Source organism: Sphaerodactylus townsendi, linkage group LG05, assembly GCF_021028975.2.
Source record: "Sphaerodactylus townsendi isolate TG3544 linkage group LG05, MPM_Stown_v2.3, whole genome shotgun sequence".
Lineage (NCBI taxonomy): Eukaryota > Metazoa > Chordata > Lepidosauria > Squamata > Sphaerodactylidae > Sphaerodactylus > Sphaerodactylus townsendi.
Window position 1 is genome coordinate 43,157,551 of NC_059429.1, and position 19,842 is coordinate 43,177,392.

Consider the following 19,842-nt stretch of genomic DNA (forward strand, 5'->3'; position numbering starts at 1 on the left):
ACACTAATCTTACCAGTTCAAGCATTCCAAAAAAAAAAAGCACCCCTATACTTAAAGTCTTCTAAATACATGGAGGAAGGTGAAATGCACAAGTAATTTCAATTAAAAAGGTATTATAGGTAAACTAAATTAAAGCCATAAAAGAAAGATTTTTTTTTAAAAAATAACATGTATGTAGATCTGATGTTTAATTAAATCTTCAGTGAAACTACTGATATCCCTAAAGATGGGAATAACTTTTCTGGATTTAGGTCTAACAAGGTAATGGTGAGTTAAAACAGAGAGAAAAAAACTCTGAATTTCAAAGAAAGTAGCCCTTTTTAAGAAGGTAAAAGGTTGTTTTTCCATTATGCAAAGTGCCTTTTTATTAGTGGACATTAAACATTTGTGAAAAGACAGATGCTGGTTGTTATTTAAAATTATATGCTGTCTGATGCAAGACAAAATAATTTCTGCATACTGCAGGTTCTTTACTTACCCATTTAAAGAGTTAACTCTGGAAGAAGAAGAAATTATGATGCATCAGCCTGATAAAGCGAGTTATTTCATGGCCCATAATGGTTGGGTGATGGGAGATGATCCTCTGAGAAACTTTGCTGAACCAGGTTTGTGAATCTGAACATTTTATCTTACCTTCCACTTTAATAGATGAAGAAGGGTATGGTGGCAAATTAGCAGTTACAATTGTAGAGCAGTTTCTTTCTGCAACACACAAATTCGTTCTGCTTTTATGTGAACCCTGGTTTCCTGAAATTTGTCTACATTTGCATATTTCAAATATTTGTACCTTGCCTTTCTCCTTTAGAGAATGACCCATGGTGGCATGAAACAATATTACAAACTGTAACAGCAAAATGTACCTCCAAAAATAACTGTATACCAGAAAACAACAACAGTTTTTTTAAAGAATAAAAGTATCCGCCCCATCTAAAAACTCTCAAGCCTTGGAAATGCCTCTCACATCTAGCTATCCATAAAAGTTCTCCTGAATGACTTAGTTTTATGCTGTTACCTGAATATCAAGAGAGAAGGATCTTTTCCTACAGATTGGAACAAGCTATTCCAGAGCACCACAGAAAACAACTGCCACCAGGCTGTGGCAGATCGCATTGCTCTACAAAACCAAATCACAAGCAGAATTATCTGGAAATGCAACACAGACTCATACAGGGAGAAATGGTACTTGAGGTACACGGGTCTCAGAATGACTTTATAAGTCAAAGTCGCTACCTTCACTTGGACTTAGAAACAAACAGGAAACCAGCAATTTTGAACTAGGGGTTATTTGAACAAACTAGTGAACTTGAGCCACTAATTGAGCTGCTTCATTTTGAAACTTTTCACATTTCCTGGTTGTGTTTGCAGTCAGCCGTATATAGAATATATTACAATAGTCCATTTGCAAGGTTACTGTAGCATGAAACAACATGGCTTGATTAGGTGAGTTCAAAAGAATTTACATGCTAAATTTGGCTGAAAAATGTGGCACTTCTGTCTACCACATTTTCTTATTTTTCAAGCAACAGAGTTATGTCCAATAGGACTACCAAGCACTGAGGTGACATTGCTAATAACTACCTCTCATACCATCTTTAATAGGAGTGTAACTCCCTCCAGGACCTTGGCATTTCCAACCAGCTCTCCTCCATTTTGTCTGGCTTCAACATCAACATGTTCTCCCTCAGCTGTTTAAATTGCATCATCCTAAAACATCTTCTGTCCAGCCTGGCTCTGTTAATCCTAGCACAGACTATCACATACCACAAATTATGCTGGCATTTTGCGGATATTAAAGTGGTGATGTATTGCCAATTAACTAACACAAGTATTTAGGATTGTGCTGCTAGTATATCATAAGCAGATGTGCATTTAAGAAAAACCATGTTTACACGCTTGTTAAAAATAATACACCTACATTAACTGAGCATATACTGTATAGTACAGTAGAGTCCTAGGAAGGTGTGCTTGTTGTTTGTTTTAATTTGAATTTATACAAGGTAGGACACTATCATAAATCTTCCAAAGTATACTTCTTGGTCCAAGGCAGATATAATGTTGCTCAGTGTTAAAGGAGCAGGATCACAATCAAGGGAGAGGGACATATCGTAGTTAAAATGAAACCTAACTCTTTTTTCAGAACAATGACCAAATATATTAAAGGATTCTAAATGGAAGTGGGATCTTGCATGCAAGGAGTATAACTTAGGTAGGACACTCCCTGTCCCCCCTGTAATGCAGCCTAAGTTGCATTGCAGTCTACTGGGCTGTTGTTGAAGAAGTAGTTGCCCTAAGGCAGGGGTGGCCAACCTATGATGCTCCAGATGTTCATGGACTACAATTCCCATCAGCCCCATCAGCCCCTGCCAGCATGGCCAATTGGCAATGCCGGCAGGGGCTGGTGGGAATTGTAGTCCATGAACATCTGGAGCACCATAGGCTGGCCAACCCTACCCTAAGTGTTCTTGTGGAGTTTAAATCAACACGAACCACATTTTAATGAACATAACAACGCCCTAACTATTGAGGATCTGCTGACTTCTGGATAAACCCACATTTCATCTAAATGGCAAGTTGAGTAGTAATGATGACATTGATAAAAGTAATAAAGATAGAGCCTTTTCAGTGGAAGCCCCACAATCTCCTCAGGAAGGTGTAGCTGGCCCTCTCACTATTAACCATCAGGAGGCAATTGAAGACTGTTTTATTTAGGGCTGTATTTGACTGATTTAGTTTATATTTATCAGCTATCCTTAATGGAATTTTTAAATTTTGGCCTAGTTATATGCTGTTATAACTTTTATTTTAATCATATTGTTTTTATTGTGTTGTTTTAAATAATAATCTTATTTATATTGTAAGCTTCCTTGAGTTCCACAAGGAAGAAAGCCAATTTTAAGTAAATGAATAAAATAAATACTACTATAAAAGTGAGTTTAATACTGGGCAAGTTTTGTTTTATAATATGTGTGTTTTAAAATGTTTTATAATCATGTGTTGAGATGATTCTGTTTCTAACATGAGCATGGCTGTTTTAAAAAGTTACTTTATTTACTTACTTCATATACAATCTTCCTTTCTTGTTGAAGCTCAAAGTGAATTACAGAATTATAAAACAACCCAAAAAGGCCAGTATAGTGTATACCTAAGTAACACCTTGACCTTTTTTACAGGTTCAAATGTCTACCTGAGAAGAGAGCTCATTTGTTGGGGTGATAGCGTTAAGCTACGCTATGGGAACAAGCCAGAAGACTGTCCGTATCTCTGGGCTCACATGAAGAAGTATACTGAACTGACTGCCAAATATTTCCATGGAGTACGTCTTGACAACTGTCACTCTACACCTCTTCATGTGGCTGAGGTATAGAAAAACAAAGCACTATTATAGCAAAAAAGTAAAAATCCCACAGTGTTTGTAAGTGTAAAACCTGTTTTAAGCTTTCGTTTGTACCAGCTAGTTTTTATCACAAATTAAATTTTAATTCATTTTTGAGTAGACTCTTTTCTTGCATGTCCAGGACCCTCTGAACATGCTTTCTAATTGCAAGATGTTTTTGACAATTAATAGTGGGCAGTCACTGGTATTTTCCTGTGTTTTTGTGGTGTAGTAGTAGAGTGTCAGACTTGGACCACGGAGATGTGACTTCAAATTCTTGTTTTCCCATGAAGCTTGCTAAGTAATCTTGGATTAGTTGCAATTTCTCAGTCTAGCCTACCTCAAACATTAGTTGTGAGGCACATTTATTTTGGTTTAGACAAGTAGTACATTCAAAATTACTGGAAACAAAAGCTCCACATGACTAAGGTATTCCCTGTGGAACATAAGCTTAAGATATAACTATTAATGTAGCCCTGACTTGGATGGCCCAGGCTAGGCTGGTTTCATCAGGTCTTGGAAGCAAAGCAGGGTCAACCTTGGCTACTATTTCGATGAGTGACTACCATGGAAGTCCAGGGTTGCCACACAGAGACAGTCAATGGCAAGCCACCTCTCAACATCTCTTGCCCTGAAAACCCTACAGAGTCCCTGGAAATTGACTGCAAATTGTATTTTTGTATGTAATTACAGCCTTTTAGATTACCCAAGTGCCTGCAAGGTTGCCTCCTGCCCTTTTGAACCTTAGTCAGCCTTTGTGTATTAGGAGAAGGTGAAGGGAATTCCTTTCGGCCTTCATCCTTTCTCCTCAGTATGCCATAGCACAGGGGTAGGGAACCTGCAGCTCGAGAGCCGCATGCGGCTCTTCTGCCCTTACATTGTGGCTCCACGAGCTGAGCCACCAGCCCCATCCCTGCACACCAACTGCCCACGGTTGGCTGGGCCACACCGCGGGCTTCCCCTCTCGCCCGCCCCGTTGGAGAGGGGTGGGCGCTTTCCTGGCGGCCGGCAAGGCCAAGCTGCCGGCTTCATCCTTGCCCACCCTGCAGGCAGCAGGGCGGGCGCATCCATGTGCTATATATATATATATATATGTATGTGTATATATATATATATATATGTATGTGTATATATATATATGTATGTATATGTATGTGTGTGTGTATATATATATATATGGCAATAGCCTTAATGTATATATATATATATATATATATATATATATGTATATGTATATATATATATATATATGTATGTGTATATATATATATGTATGTATATGTATATATATATATATATATAGTGTTATCTTTATTTTAAATGTCAAAAATTATTTGCGTCTCCAAGTGTTTTCTTTTCCCGTGGAAAACGGGTCCAAATGGCTCTTTGAGTCCTCTGCAGTCAGCTTTCCCACATTCTGACAGTTGCTCTGGTGCAGAGTTGAGAGGGCAGAAACTGTAGAGGAATTCTTTTATTTCTATCTTTGGAATTAGGCTGTAGGCTTAGAAAAGGCTCTTAGCTTACCCAGTTTTGAGTCCCTCCAGAGGCAACTGTTTTAATTTAGCAACCTCTTGCCAGCCACAAGCCCTACTGGGCAATGACTTTGCTCACTTTCATGGAACCTGAGAAGGATATCACATCAGGGAAGAGTCGTAAGTTGCATGTTAAAGAGCCTCATGAATATAGGCAATAATAATAATAATGTGTTGTATCCTAAGAGTTCCTCCCACTAAGCCGAATCCTCTTGTGCTTCCTTCAAAGGAGAAATATGTCCTCCAATGGAGAATGGCCTTTTCTGACAGAAAAAAACATTCTTGGATGGAGAAAAGTATTTTTTGAAGCAAAACTTTCTGTAGCTCCTTAATCCATTCCACTATGTCTTTCTCCAACAACTTACTAAAGGGAGTCTCAGGATATATTTGCATGTTGCAAGTATTTCACACTAATCTTCCGTGATTCTTACAGGGACAGTTAATTAATCCACTACTTTCATTCTTAGCACAGTTTGGGTTTAATGCTGAGAGTTAATGGCTCGGCCAAGCGAATCTCAGGGACTTTACTCGAAATTCAGTAGGACTTCCTGATCAGTCTCTCAAGATCTTATTTTCTTTAAATGGGGGAGTGGGGAGAGAGAGGGATTCATACCTCATTGATTGAACCAGTGGTTAGAATTATAGGTTTAATATTTTCCTGTCAGTTATTGTTCAATCAAAGGTCCCTTCCATGGTGGGAAAAGATAATGCCCTCAGAGTGTCTTCCACCATCTTATTATTTCTGGCCCTTATCTACACTCCACTGCTGCAAAGTGAGGCATGATTAAATTGGGATCTCTGTACTTCTATAAAAAGATTACGCATGAGAATCCAAAAGTTGAACAGAGAGAAAGGGAAGATTTCAGGATTTCACTGAGTAAATCTGAGGTGGAGCACGAGGACTTCTGTTATTGAAGACATATCCTTAAACAAACATGATCGTGTTCTAGCAACTTAATAAGGGATTGACTTGTCTTGAATTCCTTTTGTATTGCATCTGTGCCATTTCCAGGGTAGCCTAACCCCCTGTAACAATTCTTCCAAAACTGCAGTGGGAAGTTAGATCCATTTTCACAAACTTAGGCCCCTTCCACACACACAAAATAATGCATTTTCAAACCACTTTCACAACTGTTTGCAAGTGGATTTTGCCATTCAGCACAGCTTTAAAGAGCACTGAAAGCAGTTTGAAAGTGCATTATTCTGCATTTGCGGAATGAGCCTTAGCTTGAATTGTGATCTATGGGATCCATGGCAAAGAGTTTTGAAAATCTCTCTGGTTTCAGTGGTAGAGTGGAGCCTTATTTATTTCCTCAGACCCGATTATCACTTCTCTCATTCATTGGGAGAAGCACCTTGTGCTTGGGTCGCAGCTGTATCACACACTATCTGAAAGTTGCATGTTGTGGGGAAGTTGATTAAAAACATGTATTGTGATCTGTAGGAGATGCTGGCAGCAGCCAGGTCAGTCAGACCTAATCTTTATGTGATAGCTGAACTCTTCACGGGCAGTGAGTACATTGACAATGTCTTTGTCAACCGCCTTGGAATTACCAGTCTGATTAGAGGTACAAAAAATGTCAAAGCTACGTTTGAAAGGATTGATGCAGGATTGCTGTGTATAAGTCAATTTGTTAATATCAAACTAATTTTGTGTTTTTATTTGTCCTATTCTTGTCTTTGAAAATACTTTTCCTCCCCGTCCCCATCATACATATGTTTGTTTTTCCATTTTTCTTTTATTTATGTCTCAATTCCTGACTTTGCTAACTTTCTTGCATTGTCTTAACTTACTGTGTTTGATTCTTAATTCTTTGGCCTTTTTTTTTTGCTGTGTGGCTTTTTGCTTAACTTACTGTGTTTCCCCTTCTGTCCAAATCCATGCCTAGTCTTGTGTCCTTTCTTTTCTTCTGTTCTGCCTTTTCCCTGCCTGTGGCTTCCTTGGCTGTGCTATTTGCAGTACATGCTGGACACGGCTAGAAAATTGCGGCCCAATTTGTATGTAGTGGCTGAACTGTTCACAGGAAGTGAGGAGCTGGATAATATCTTTGTGAATAAGCTGGGCATTAGCTCTTTAATAAGAGGTAGGCTTGCTGTGAATTGCTCTCTTTTGTTTCTTGAGACTGCATGAAGGAAATGAACTAGCAAAATACTGACTTTATATTGCTTTTAAATACTTAATGATGCACTCATGTATTATAACTTATTTCACATTAATCAATGCATTGTGGTGTACATTAGGAAAGATTGTTGTACATATTGCAAATAGTAATGATAACTACAACCCCATTCCTCCAGCCCAGTCATATAAAGACATCCATCTTGTTTGGCTGAAGGAGATATAATGCAGTCTTCCCTGAATCACGGTTACAGGAGTTGGGGTGACTGTGTGCTTCCTCAGCTCTGGAACACAAATTTTCCCCTGGCTTTCCCTACTTGCATTAACCATGATTAAGGGTTATGGTGACACTAACCTTAATCATGGTTACCAAAGTTCCCTCATAAATGAAAACAAAACATTGATTAAGAAGGAACTTGTGATTAAGCTATGTACTGTGATTAAAATCTGCATGTATGTAACCCTTAACTATCATTACAATCAGGGGGTAATGATATTTGATGAGATGAAGGATGGAAAAGTATAATTCTGTGGCCTATAAAGCAACTGGCCATGCTATATCTTTATCAGTCCTGTGTGGATTGGCAAATGTTTTGCTGTTATTGTGTCTCCCCTCCCCGCCCTTAAAACAACACATTGATTGGTGTCCTTGTACTGGGGGCTGTAACTATCAGCAAAGGTCAGAAGCTAGAGATAATTTTTTCCCAAAAAAATGTTCTCGACTGTATTAGTTGTATGCCTGCTCACCAGGAATGCAGTGAGTGGTTCTTCATGTTCATGGCAAGTATTCATGCAAGTCTTGTTCTGTAGAGGCAATGAGTGCATACAACAGTCATGAAGAGGGAAGATTAGTTTACCGCTATGGAGGAGAGCCAGTTGGGTCGTTTGTGCAACCTCGTTTGAGGCCTCTGATGCCAGCCATCGCTCATGCGTTGTTCATGGATATTACACATGATAATGAATGTCCAATTCAGGTAAGCAATGGGAATGGATTGCAACTGTTCAATACAGGTTTTGTTATGTATCAAAGTTGAGTGTAAATATGTATATGAATATTAAGTAATGTTTATTTTAATGTCTATTTTGAATTGTGGTGGGGCTTACACTATTGACTGTTCCTCAATACAGATTGCCTCCCTGTACATGGGAAAGAAGCATGTTGGGAAGAAAGCTAAACTAGAATGGTTCTCCCTATCTTGCCACTCTTCTGTGTGATGGTTTTTAGTGGAGGAACTTTGACATTTGAGCCTCCACCTAGTCCAAAGTGATATAGTACAAAGTATTGTATATGCCAACACACCTTCTGTTTGTAGAACAGGTGTTGTCCTGGATGTCATCCCCCACAGGTAGCTTAGCTATAAGACATTCTCATGCACATCTATGCTCAAAGGTGTCCAGTTATACTCAGGTGAGCCAGGAGGTGGATTTGTATTCATGATAAAACCGTGGCTTATAAATTGGTCTGATCAAACCGCAGTCAGTTGAGATAGCTGAAAGAAACTGGTGTGTTTGGCACCAGACAGGACTTCAGCTAGGCTTTGGACTTGGCTTATAGTGTCCCCATTCTCAAACCACAGTTTGGCTAGGTAGCACCATTTCCCCAGGCCATTTGGCCCAAAGACAGCAGTACAGGAAGGCTTCCCATCCTGCTGGGAGATGGAAGTGGAAACCGGAGGCAGACACACAAATGAGATTTAAGTCAGATAGACTAGTTAGAGTTTGTGCAAACTATGGTTCAAACAAACCAACTTTGATCTTGACATTTGAATTCAGCCTTGCTAATTCAAAAGTACCTCCTACTGTATTCAGTAGGGCTTATACCCAGATGAGAGTACGTAGAATTGCATTCTTACAGTGCAGTATGAAGCAAGAGTTGCACTCTTCAAGCTCATATGATTATACTATCAGAGTTCCTTGCACATTATATCAAACATAAAGCCAGACTTTTAAATCTCTGTATCAATAAAATATATATTGCAGCAATTTGTATGCATGTACCTGACAAGGGTAAGTATAGCATATTTCCTTCACACCTCAGTATTTTCTGTAAATGATACGATATTACATCAGTAATATTATATGGTTTTTCTTAAATGAATGTCTAGATGCATGACTTGATTGTATTTCTTTTCACTGCTTATTGCTAGCATCGATCTGCTTATGATGCCCTTCCCAGTTCAACAGTTGTTTCCATGGCTTGCTGTGCTACAGGGAGCACTAGAGGTTATGATGAACTTGTGCCACATCAGGTATGCCTTTTATCATTAATGGGTTTTATAGGCTTATAAATACAATTGCTATAGTGTTGAAATGTGTATGTTGCCATCTAGGAAATAGCTTGTGGATTACCTTCCAGTAAAAAAAAAAGATTACACCGATAAAGGGCATTAATTTATTAATTTTTAAACTTTGAAAATTGAAGCTTTTGCAAAATGTATAACTTGAGAAGCGGAGAGTTGTTAAATTGCTGCATATTTCAATTTGTAGATTTCTGTGGTCTCTGAAGAACGATTTTATACCAAGTGGAATCCAGCAGCAGCGCCCTTGACACCTGGGGAAGTTAATTTCAAAACAGGGATTATAGCAGGAAGGTTGGCGATCAACAGATTGCACCAAGAGCTGGGAGCTAAAGGTTTTATTCAGGTAAGAAGGAACCATCTCCTAAAGGCTGATAAGGTGGGACAGTTGCCAGGGGACAGCAGGAGTTCCCAGCCAGGGGTTCTGAGGAAGCTGGAGACAACCTTTAGAGAAAGGCACCTTGTGTTGAAATGAAAAAGATGCTAAGTTAGTATATGAACCTGCAGTCCAATGGGGCATTTGGCTCACTTGCTTGAGTCATCTGTACAAAAACTCCTTTTCCATTGCATTTCCTCGGTCCTTGCTAGAGAACAGCATGCTCTGTTTGTCTCTTGTCTAGGTTTCCTAAAACTTTCAAACCCATCTAACACAAACAAGGCAAGAATTTTGATATGGCAACTTTACTGCTAATCTAAAACATTTCTGTTATTTTGAAAAAACATCACTTTTAGGTATTTGTAGATCAAGTCGATGAAGATATTGTGGCTGTGACAAGGCATTGCCCTAACACCCACCAGTCGGTCGTAGCTGTTTCCCGAACAGCTTTCAGAAATCCCAAAACATCATTTTATAGCCAAGACGTTCCCCAGATGTGCATTCCAGGTAATGTTGCCTGATCTTTAAGACTACCAGTTCCATTATGGACACTGTCTATACTGTTGTGCCTATTAGACGATAGTGATTCATGCATCTGATGAAGTGGAGTCCAATCTATAAAAGTATTTGCCACAACCTCTTCCCTTTTTATGAAGTAAAAAGGAGCCTTAGATGGTTCAATTTTGCATATTGAAGTTCTTAAAACTTTGAATTAAAGCTTCTTTTTGGCTTACTTTATAATTGTTAATAGTTGTGAAGCAGAATTTCCTTTTTGCCTTCCACCAGCTAGAGAAACCTAATAAGTTTCTAGCATTGTGTCTTTCACATATTGAATTGCTGTGTGTATGAGAGCTGCCTGGTGAACTGCTGCGTGTAACACCTCACCATGTATAATTTTCTTCTTTGTGCAGCTTCTCTTTGTAGCCTGTGTGGGATACTTCTTAAGTAATAATGATATTTATCAAGTTTTATGGGACAAAGCAAACAGGTTGCTGCTGGCGTGATTTGGTGGGAAAGGAGGAAGGCGTGCCACCCTCCATAAGAAAAACCAGGGACTCTTGGGGCCACCGTAGACCTCAGCATACCCTTTTAATTTCTCACATTTGCTTGAGGAAAAGTAGACACGGTTGTGATGTTGAGGCCATGTGGTGTGGTGGTTAGAATGCTAGATTAGGATCAAGGAGACCTAGGTTCTAGTCCAGTGGTGGCGAACCTTTGGCACTCCAGATGTTATGGACTACAATTCCCATCAGCCCCTGCCAGCACAGTCAATTGGCCATGCTTGCAGGGGCTGATGGGAATTGTAACAGTCCATAACAATCCTGGCAGCCTCAGTGGGAACCGCCACTCACTGGGTTCTGATCCCTTAGTATTCCACCATAAAAAATTCACTGGGTGGTTTTCAGTCAGCCTACCTTCTTCACAGGGTGGTTCAGATAAAAAGGAGAAGAAGATGATATTGAAAGCCATTTTGGATCACAATTGGGGGTTAAACATCTTAAATGACTTTTTAAAAATGCCCCTGCTCACAATATTGTGTGATCTGTTCTCCTGTAAAATTGTTTTTGCTCTGGGACTAATATGTAAGAGCTCCATGGCACAGATTTGTAAGCTGCAGTATTGCAGTCAAAGCTCTGCTCATGACCAGAGTTCGATCCCAATGGAAGTCAGTTTCAGGTAGCCAGTCCAAGGTTGACTCAGCCTTCCACCCTTTTGAGGTTGGTTAATTGTGTACCCAGCTTGGTAGGGGTAAAGTGTACATGACTGAGGAAGGCAATGGCAAACCACAGTCTGTCTAGTAAACATAAACACAGTCTGTCTAGTAAAAGTCATGATGTGACTTCACCCGATGGGTCAGAAATGTCCTTCACCTTTACTTGGGAATAATGCACTAACTATCATGATAGCTATTTAGATAAATAGAATTTAATAGTTGTCATTCTCTTGCACCTTTTGCAGGCAGAATTGAAGAGATCATTCTTGAGGCTAGGACTGTTGAAAGAAACGCTGGTCCATATAAGAAAGATGAGCGCTCGATCAATGGATTGCCTGATTATACAGTTGAGCTTCGAGAACACATCCAGGTATATAAATCCACCACCACCATTTTTTCTTTTGATTTCCTAGCAAATGAAGCTGTAGTCTTGAAGTTATTTACTGAATTATGTATTCTTTTCTTCTTGACAGCTCAAAGAAAGCAAAATCATAAAGCAGGCTTCAGTTGCTACAAAAGGCCCCAATGAGTTTGTTCAAGAAATAGAATTTGAAAAATTAACACCAGGCAGTGTGATTATATTTAGGTAAATTGTGAATACTATTTTATGTATACAGAATGTTTGGTTGGCTGACTGACATGTAGTGTACCTGAAGTCAGTAGACTAAGAAGGGTGTAGCTGTGGTTAGGATTGCACTGTGAGTTTTCAAACGTTTGACAAGGATGCCCAGATTGACATTTTTTTTGTTTTATGCTAATATGTGTAGAGTTAGTCTTGATCCAAAGGCACAAGAGGCTGTTGGAGTACTACGTAGTCACCTGGTCCAGTTCAGTCCTCACTTTAAATCTGGAAGTCTTCCTGATGATAATTCAGAACCTATACTCAAAACGCTCTTCTCTGTGTAAGTATGACTCCTGAATGAAGCTCAGAGGAAGTAATAGGCAGGATATATTAAAGCATTAGACCAGCATTGTGCCCCTCAGCATGTTGCCTGTGGGCACAATAGAACTAGCCAATCTCTAGTGCTTGCTAAGTGTTTTTAGGACTAGGTATGGCTTTTGCCAAGGAAGGTTCTAATTGACTTCTGGAGATTCGGCGGGCTATGCAAATTTTTAAAAATGTTGCTTTGGCAGCAGCTGCCCCTACAATACTAGGATCTGCACTCTGTGACTGAAGTTAAGCTGTGGCAATTCTTTTTGTGACTGGCTCTACCTCCAATGGAGGCCATTTTGTTGCTGCATCTTCCACACAGGATCAGAATTCCAAATGGGCCCACAGGCTCCAAAAAGTTGGGGACCCCTGCATTAAACTAGCTCTGCTGTCTGCCTCCTCCTTTCCCTCACCATTTCCCCTGTTCTCTTCACCCACCCCCAGTTCGGCAGTCAAAGCAGTTATGAAGATTAATAACCTAATAGTCTCTTCACTGTTTTCATCAAATAGCCGTATATAAGTTGTCAGTTTCTATCATCAGCAGTTTGTTTAGATGGGTGGGTTTACAACTGCAGGCTACTGAGAGGAAAGGAAATTGACAAATAAGTCACTTTTATCTTTTCTACAAGTAATAGAGTCACAGGAATATCGTGTTATTTTCTCATTTGTAGGTTTATACTTCTGTAATACAGTGATATGAAAATATGTTTCTGAGGATGGAGGAATTTTTTTCTTTAGAATAGTAAATGTAAGATTGAGGAAGAATGAGCAGGCCCTAGTGCAGTGGTGGTGAACCTTTGGCACTCCAGATGTTATGGACTACAATTCCCATCAGCCCCTGCCAGCATGGCCAATTGGGCATGCTGGCAGGGACTGATGGGAATTGTAGTCCATAACATCTGGAGTGCCAAAGGTTCACCACCACGGCCCTAGTGTCACCCATTTGCAGTAAAATCTGTATGTAAGCTCTTAAATGCGGGTTGACTTCAGAATATTGGTGATGGCCAGATAAATGGAAGGGGCTGACTTATTCAAGAGATCTGAAGCATATCTGCATTGGAATCTGTTTTGTTTCTTGCACTGACTTGGACCTTGTCATCCATCAGTGGAAAGAGCTGATGACTGCAAATCTTTGGTGATTTCCCCTCTTGCCCAGCAGCTGTTTCTAACTTTGGGCAAGTTTACTCCTCAAGTTCTGAAAGCCATATATGTAAGGAGACTGCAGTGGGGAGGGGAAAGAAGACAAATTTATCCTTCCTGTCTCCTCCATCAATGTAGCTTTTTAATTGAACAGGCAGAAAGGATCTTTTCTCTCCTGCCCTGCCCTGCCCTGCTGCATCTCCTGACTAAGGTATGGCTGCTGAGGTACGGGAAGGTTTCATTCAATAACTAGATGAGTGGATTTTTCTTTTAATTGGGAAAAGTCTAGAGCAGCTGGATATGCTTCTAGCCCTGTCAAAAGCTTGTATGTCTTACATTGCTAGGCTTTCACCATGCCAAGAGACTGTGTTTAAATACGGCCTGGGTTTTTGTACCAAAAACACAGATTTAAGGTGTTAATACTGTGCAATTTATTGTCTTCATATCATTCTCATTCTGTAAAAAAAATGTCAATGTACTGTTGACTCTCTTTCTCTCAGCATTGCATCAAAATTAACTCTGGCAGACCTGAATCAGGTATTATATCGGTGTGATGCTGAAGAACAAGAGGATGGTGGGGGATGTTATGACATACCAAACTGGACACCCCTAAAGTATGGAGGCCTCCAAGGTAAAAATTAACATGTGATTTTTTTTGTTTCAAACTAAAATGTGATGTAATGTTCCCTGGGTCCTTCAGTAAAGTCCTTGCAGCATCGCACTGTAGGGAAAAGCCCAGTATTTTTTTAAAATGCTAAATCTGTGTGCATTCTGGCTTTCTTTGAAGTTAACCAATATTGACTGAGATCGCTGATACTTGTTTTTAAGAACACAAACTGTCTCCCAAGACCTGTTGTCTAGGTGTTTGCTTTTGGAGCTCTGCTCTTCTGTTTGTGGTATTCTCATGACCTGTAATGCACAATTGTGTTCAATGGATTTTCAGGTTTAATGTCGGTGATGGCTGACATACGACCGAATAATGATTTGGGACACCCTTTCTGCGGGAACTTGAGATCCGGAGACTGGATGATTGACTACGTCAGTGACCGTCTCATTTCCCGAGCTGGAACCTATGCTGAAGTAAGTTAAACAACCCTCTGTAAGGAAATTTTCACATAGACAGAAGTTCTTTTAAAAAGCTGTTACATAGTAATTTTGAACATAATATGTGGTGATTTATTTCAATTACATATTCATTTCTACCAGTTTTATTTCTTTGAAATAACAGGTTGGCAAGTGGTTGAAAGCAATGTTTATCTACTTGAAGCAGATTCCTCGTTATCTCATTCCGTGTTATTTTGATGCCATCTTAGTTGGTGCATATACAACACTGCTTGATGTGGCTTGGAAGCAGATGTCAAGGTATGTTTTAGTACAATTGCAGAAAGGGTGTTGGGTGCACATGCAATAGATCTATGATGTCTGGAATATTTTTTCTAAAGAAACATAAGTGATAATACCCTATCCTAGACTATAAGAGGCCTTACAATTCAGAAAACATTCCCTCTGCCCATTTTCTGTAACTCAGACACTTTTAGGACTGATTGATAGATATATGTTAATCATAGACTCTCCGCTGTCTTCGTAAGCTGTCTCCATCAAAACGTATTAACTACTTCCAGTTTTAGTGGAAAGCAAAAATAATTTCCTTCATTCTGCAGAATACGATGGCATTGATAAGACCAGAAATAAGGCCAGAATTTCAGTACAAATGTCCAAACCAGTAATGTGAACTTAAACGGATTATAATGAGGAAAACCTGGTGTTCTGTTGTATGATAGGATTGTACTTGAACAGGTGGGACACTTAGTAGAATCCAGTGGCATAGAACGATTTCATGATACAGTAGTTTTATTACAGTGGAACATATCGTTGTGTTCATTACTGCAAGGAGACCTGTTCATTGTGAGGCCTGCTGCAGTCCCTGAAGATCATCAGGGATGCCAGAAACTGCTGGATTCTGATAAGTGTGGCAGAATTGGGGAACCTGCAGTTCAGCAGATTCCAGAATGGATAGCAGAGCTATGCTGGATCATCCTGACAGAGAACATGCTGCGCTCTCCTAATATTTCCTGAAAACAAACCAAGTAATTCCATTTTTGAACATGTACTTATAGTTGCTCTATCAATTAACTGTAATAGAGGGGAAACAGTTATTCTGCCTTCTCTGTGGGCACTTTTGCACATGCAGAATAATGCCCTTTCAATCCACTTTCAATGCACTTTGCAGCTGGATTTTACTGTGCAAAATAGCAAAATCCACTTGCAAACGATTGTGAAGTATTAGTTGAAAGTAAATCATTCTGCATGTTTTGAGAAGAACACTATGCCATCAACTTTTTAAATCCATGGCATATGTCAGCCAAAAAAAGTAAGGGAGGGAGCAAAATAATATGTTATTATGACCTTGGTGGTGCCTGGAGTTCCAGCCTTTTGTAATCATGTTAAAGCTTCAGATGGTCCAGAACAGATGTTAAAAAATGCATGCATTTAGAATAACTGCTGAATCATTTGATGTGACATCTGAGACAAAGAAGTTCACAGTCTTGAAATAAATAGTGCTGCTTTAATTACAGCTTTGTTCAGAATGGATCAACATTTGTTAAACATCTTTCCTTGGGTTCAGTCCAGATGTGTGGAATAGGAAAATATCCTTCTTTGCCACCTCTGTCTCCTGCCATTCAAGATGTTCCCTACAGGCTGAATGCAATTACAAAAGAAAGAGAGCAGTGCTGTGTTTCTTTAGCAGCTGGTAAGTAAAAATACAGTCTCTTGTCTCTGAGATAATTTTTTTTAATAAAGTGAAGTTAAACATTTTGATTCTCCTTCAGGCAGCAGAAATGAGGCTGCTGATATTCCATAGACCTATAGATGATTTGTGAGCATGAAATATGAGACTGAAGCATAGAAATGCAGCTAAATCATCGTATGGTAGAAAGATTACGCTTAGCGAAGAAATGGAGCCTGGTTTCATTCATGGATTCATGCACTATAATTACTCATCTCCTACTGAAAAGCAGAGGGTAGCACTGGCTCTTCTGAATCTCTGAAGATACAAACAACCCTTGGATCCATATTCTGTAATAGAAAACCTGTATTGTGTTGGTCTCTGCACAGGTTATGGTGCCGTTTTTGTGGTGAGAATTCTGTCAATAAGCAGCACTTTTGAACTTCAGCCTTTTTGTAAGCAAAATAATAGAATAGGCAGTGCAGTTTTTCAAATTAGATTTTGATTATCAGTGTGGTATAATTTTTAGCTTGCTCTTTACATGTGTGTATGTATGTATATCTTGAATTATTTTCTCAGATCATATTTTCATTGATCTTCCTTGAGTTTCTGGCTTCAAGTTTTCTTAAAATATTTGCCCTGAACTGCTTGGTGTTAGTTGCTTCTTTTCTTTTTTTATATGTTTGTTTATTTAGGCTTCTAGGCTGTTCTTCCCCATACGGGCTCAGGATGGCTAACAAAAATCCATATAAAACATTGAACTAGCAGTAACAAATTCTGACAGCATCTGAGTGCCATTCAAAATGGCTCAAGGAAATGCAATATCTCAACTTCCCACAAACCAGCCATACATGTCATTTTGGAAGGGGCAGTCGCGGGGAGAGAAAATGAAAGGCCAACAAGGAAAGAGAAGGACTTTCCTAAGCAGCCCAGCATTGTCAGCAATGCAGAGGAGAATGCCCGGGGGGGAACTTTCTGTCCCGTTTCCCCCCCACCCCTCACCTTTCCCAGCAACGCTGACTGAGTGCTGGGCTTCTTAGGAGAGTCCAAAGCAGCCTAGCACTGTCAGATCCCCCTTCCCTGGGAATGGAAACATTAGGGAGTCCCTTTAAAAGAATTCGGGGAAGGAATTGGACTCTTTAGTTTTCAGAACCCACAACAAACTATTAAAAGAGTCCACCGCTACTCTTCACCAGGAATCAACTGCATCGCGGGGATTTGTTTTAAACCAGGGGTAGGGAACCTGCGGCTCTCCAGATGTTCAGGAACTACAATTCCCATCAGCCTCTGTCAGCATGGCCAATTGGCCATGCTGGTAAGGGCTGATGGGAATCTGAACATCGGAGAAACACAGGATCTATGGTTTAAACGATCCTCGAATGTCACTGAATCCCGAATGTCAACAAGCCGGTCCGAATGCTTTGTATTCGGATTGGCTCATATTTGGGCCCATTGTATTCGGGCCAAATGTGGCCTGAATATGCCCAAATTGGCCCTGATTTGGGCATATTCAGCCATTTGGTTTGTCCGAATCACCAAGCTTAGTTGTGGCTCAACTGCAGGCTTATTTGGAAGAAACTGATTTCCTGGACCCTTGTCAATCTGGTTTCAGGCATGGTTATGGCATGAAAATGGCTTAATCACCTTGACAGATGACTTTTATCAAGAGAGAGATGGGAAATACTATCCTGTTGATTCTCCTTGATCTCTCAGCAGTTTTTGATACCGTAGAGTTAGACCATGTATTTTGCTGGACTGGCTCTGGAAAATGGGGTTGGAGGCACTGTGTTACAGTGGCTCTCTTCCAACCTTCAAGGTTGGCTCCAGAAGATAGCATTGCGGGAGTTGTGCTCACAGTCCTGTTAGCTCCCTCATGGGGTTCCCCATGGCTCAGTTCTGTCCCCTACGGTATTCAACATCTACAGGAAGCCACTGGTGAAGTCATCAGGGGATTTAGAGTGAAATGTCATCAATATGACACCCAGCTCTATCTCTCCATTTTATCAGAGTCAGGAGACACGCTCCATGTGTTGGACCATTGCCTGGAAGCAGTTATGGACTGGATGAGGACTAACAAACTGAGGCTGAATCCAGACAAGACAGAGGTTCTCTGTGTTCCAGGGTCCCAAGTCCATGAGATCACAGGGTACCCAGTTCTGGATGGCGTTGTATTGCCCCAGAAGTACCAAGTGTGAGATCTGGTGCTGCTCCTGGATTCATTGCTGTCCTTTGAGGTTTAGGTGATGACAATGGGCACGGGGGCCATCCAGCAGCTCCATCTGGTTTGCCAGCTCCACCCATTTTGGGACAAATGGAACTTGGCCACAGTTTCACATGCTCTGGTAACCTCTCAATTGGACTACTGTAATGCACTCTATGTGAGGCTGCCCTTAAAGACGGTCTGGAAGTAGTGCAGCATGTGGCAGTTAGCCAGTACATCTGGCCAGATGCACATCATGCCAGTCCTTAAGGAACTGTTCTGACTCCCAATTTGCTCCTGGGCCTAATTCAAGGCGTTGGCATTGATGTCTAAAGCCCTAAACAGCTTGGGGAATGGGGCCTGCCTTTACAGAGCGCCTGTGCCTGTATGTACCTGCTCGGGCACTGAGATCACAGGGGGAGGTACTCCTAATAGCCAAAAGTGAACTCCATTACCGACCCTCACAAGTAACTGCCCACTGTTCAGCATAAGCAACCACAATCTTAACTACAATTTGCAAACTCTTACTAACTCCCCCCCCTCCCCTATTCCAGTTGCTTTCCTTAGATCTTTCTTGGAGTCTGTGTGGCATGCTAATGGAATTCTGTTGCCATAACGTCTGGTTTCTAAGCAACCATCCACTCTTTTCAGCTGACTGAATTTTCTGCTTTTAAATCATGTTTTCGTTGGAGCAAGGATACAGAAATTAATATACATAATTCAAGTTACATGAAAATTCTTTGAATATATGTACCGTTAACATTGTGTTCAACCTTTACACTGTTGACGAACTGTTATGGGGACTAGCAAAAGAATGTTTATGCTGTATATATTTAGGCATTGGGATGTTCTACTATCCCTAGGCCTAAATTTCCTTTGGTGCACCTAAAATATAAATACTTTCCAAAGTTGTTTATAAAATCTACATTATGTGAAATCCAAATGTTTTTCTAAGACCCCCAAAGTTGCTACATTTACAGATTGTTATTCTAGCAGTGACATAGAGCCTCTGTAAAATACAAGTGATAATAGATTACTAGACCCAGAGGTGGGATCCAGCAGGTTCTCACAGGTTCCTGAGAGTAGGATACTAATTATTTGGGTGTGCCGAGAGGGGGTTACTAATTGGTGATTTTGCCACGTGATTTTTGCCTTAGTTATGCCCCTCCTCTCAGCAGTAGCGCGCAGAACTTGAAGCAGTCTAGCAGGAGGTTCACCGGCGTGCGTGGCACCCTGCGCCTGTGTGCATTCGTTTCCCGCCCAAGGACTGGCACAGCAGCTGCGTCCTTGCTACAGTCCCGCCCAGGAATGCCCTGCCCCGTCGTGCCCAGCCCCATTGGCGCTACACCACAGTTTGAATCCCACCACCATGGGAACCTGTTACTAAAATGTTTGGATCCCACCACTGACTAGACCCTCTTAGAAGGCTTTA

The 19,842-nt window shown here is 40.5% G+C and overlaps 1 protein-coding gene across 3 annotated transcripts in view; it reads left to right on the forward strand.

Annotated features, from left to right (window-relative positions):
- The window catches only part of AGL (amylo-alpha-1, 6-glucosidase, 4-alpha-glucanotransferase), a 59,597-nt gene that overhangs the window by 15,072 nt on the left and 24,683 nt on the right, over positions 1-19,842 (forward strand). For 2 of the 3 annotated variants that reach the window (XM_048496499.1, XM_048496501.1), the window contains exons 11-24: positions 466-605; positions 3,171-3,358; positions 6,866-6,989; positions 7,835-7,998; positions 9,172-9,273; positions 9,512-9,667; positions 10,054-10,204; positions 11,657-11,781; positions 11,885-11,997; positions 12,179-12,313; positions 13,983-14,113; positions 14,426-14,562; positions 14,711-14,844; positions 16,059-16,234. In XM_048496499.1, coding sequence (XP_048352456.1) covers positions 466-605; positions 3,171-3,358; positions 6,866-6,989; positions 7,835-7,998; positions 9,172-9,273; positions 9,512-9,667; positions 10,054-10,204; positions 11,657-11,781; positions 11,885-11,997; positions 12,179-12,313; positions 13,983-14,113; positions 14,426-14,562; positions 14,711-14,844; positions 16,059-16,234 — 1,976 coding nt within the window. Of the gene's footprint in view, positions 1-465; positions 606-3,170; positions 3,359-6,349; positions 6,474-6,865; positions 6,990-7,834; positions 7,999-9,171; positions 9,274-9,511; positions 9,668-10,053; positions 10,205-11,656; positions 11,782-11,884; positions 11,998-12,178; positions 12,314-13,982; positions 14,114-14,425; positions 14,563-14,710; positions 14,845-16,058; positions 16,235-19,842 lie in introns of all 3 variants that reach the window. The other variant, XM_048496500.1, reaches the window with a different exon arrangement.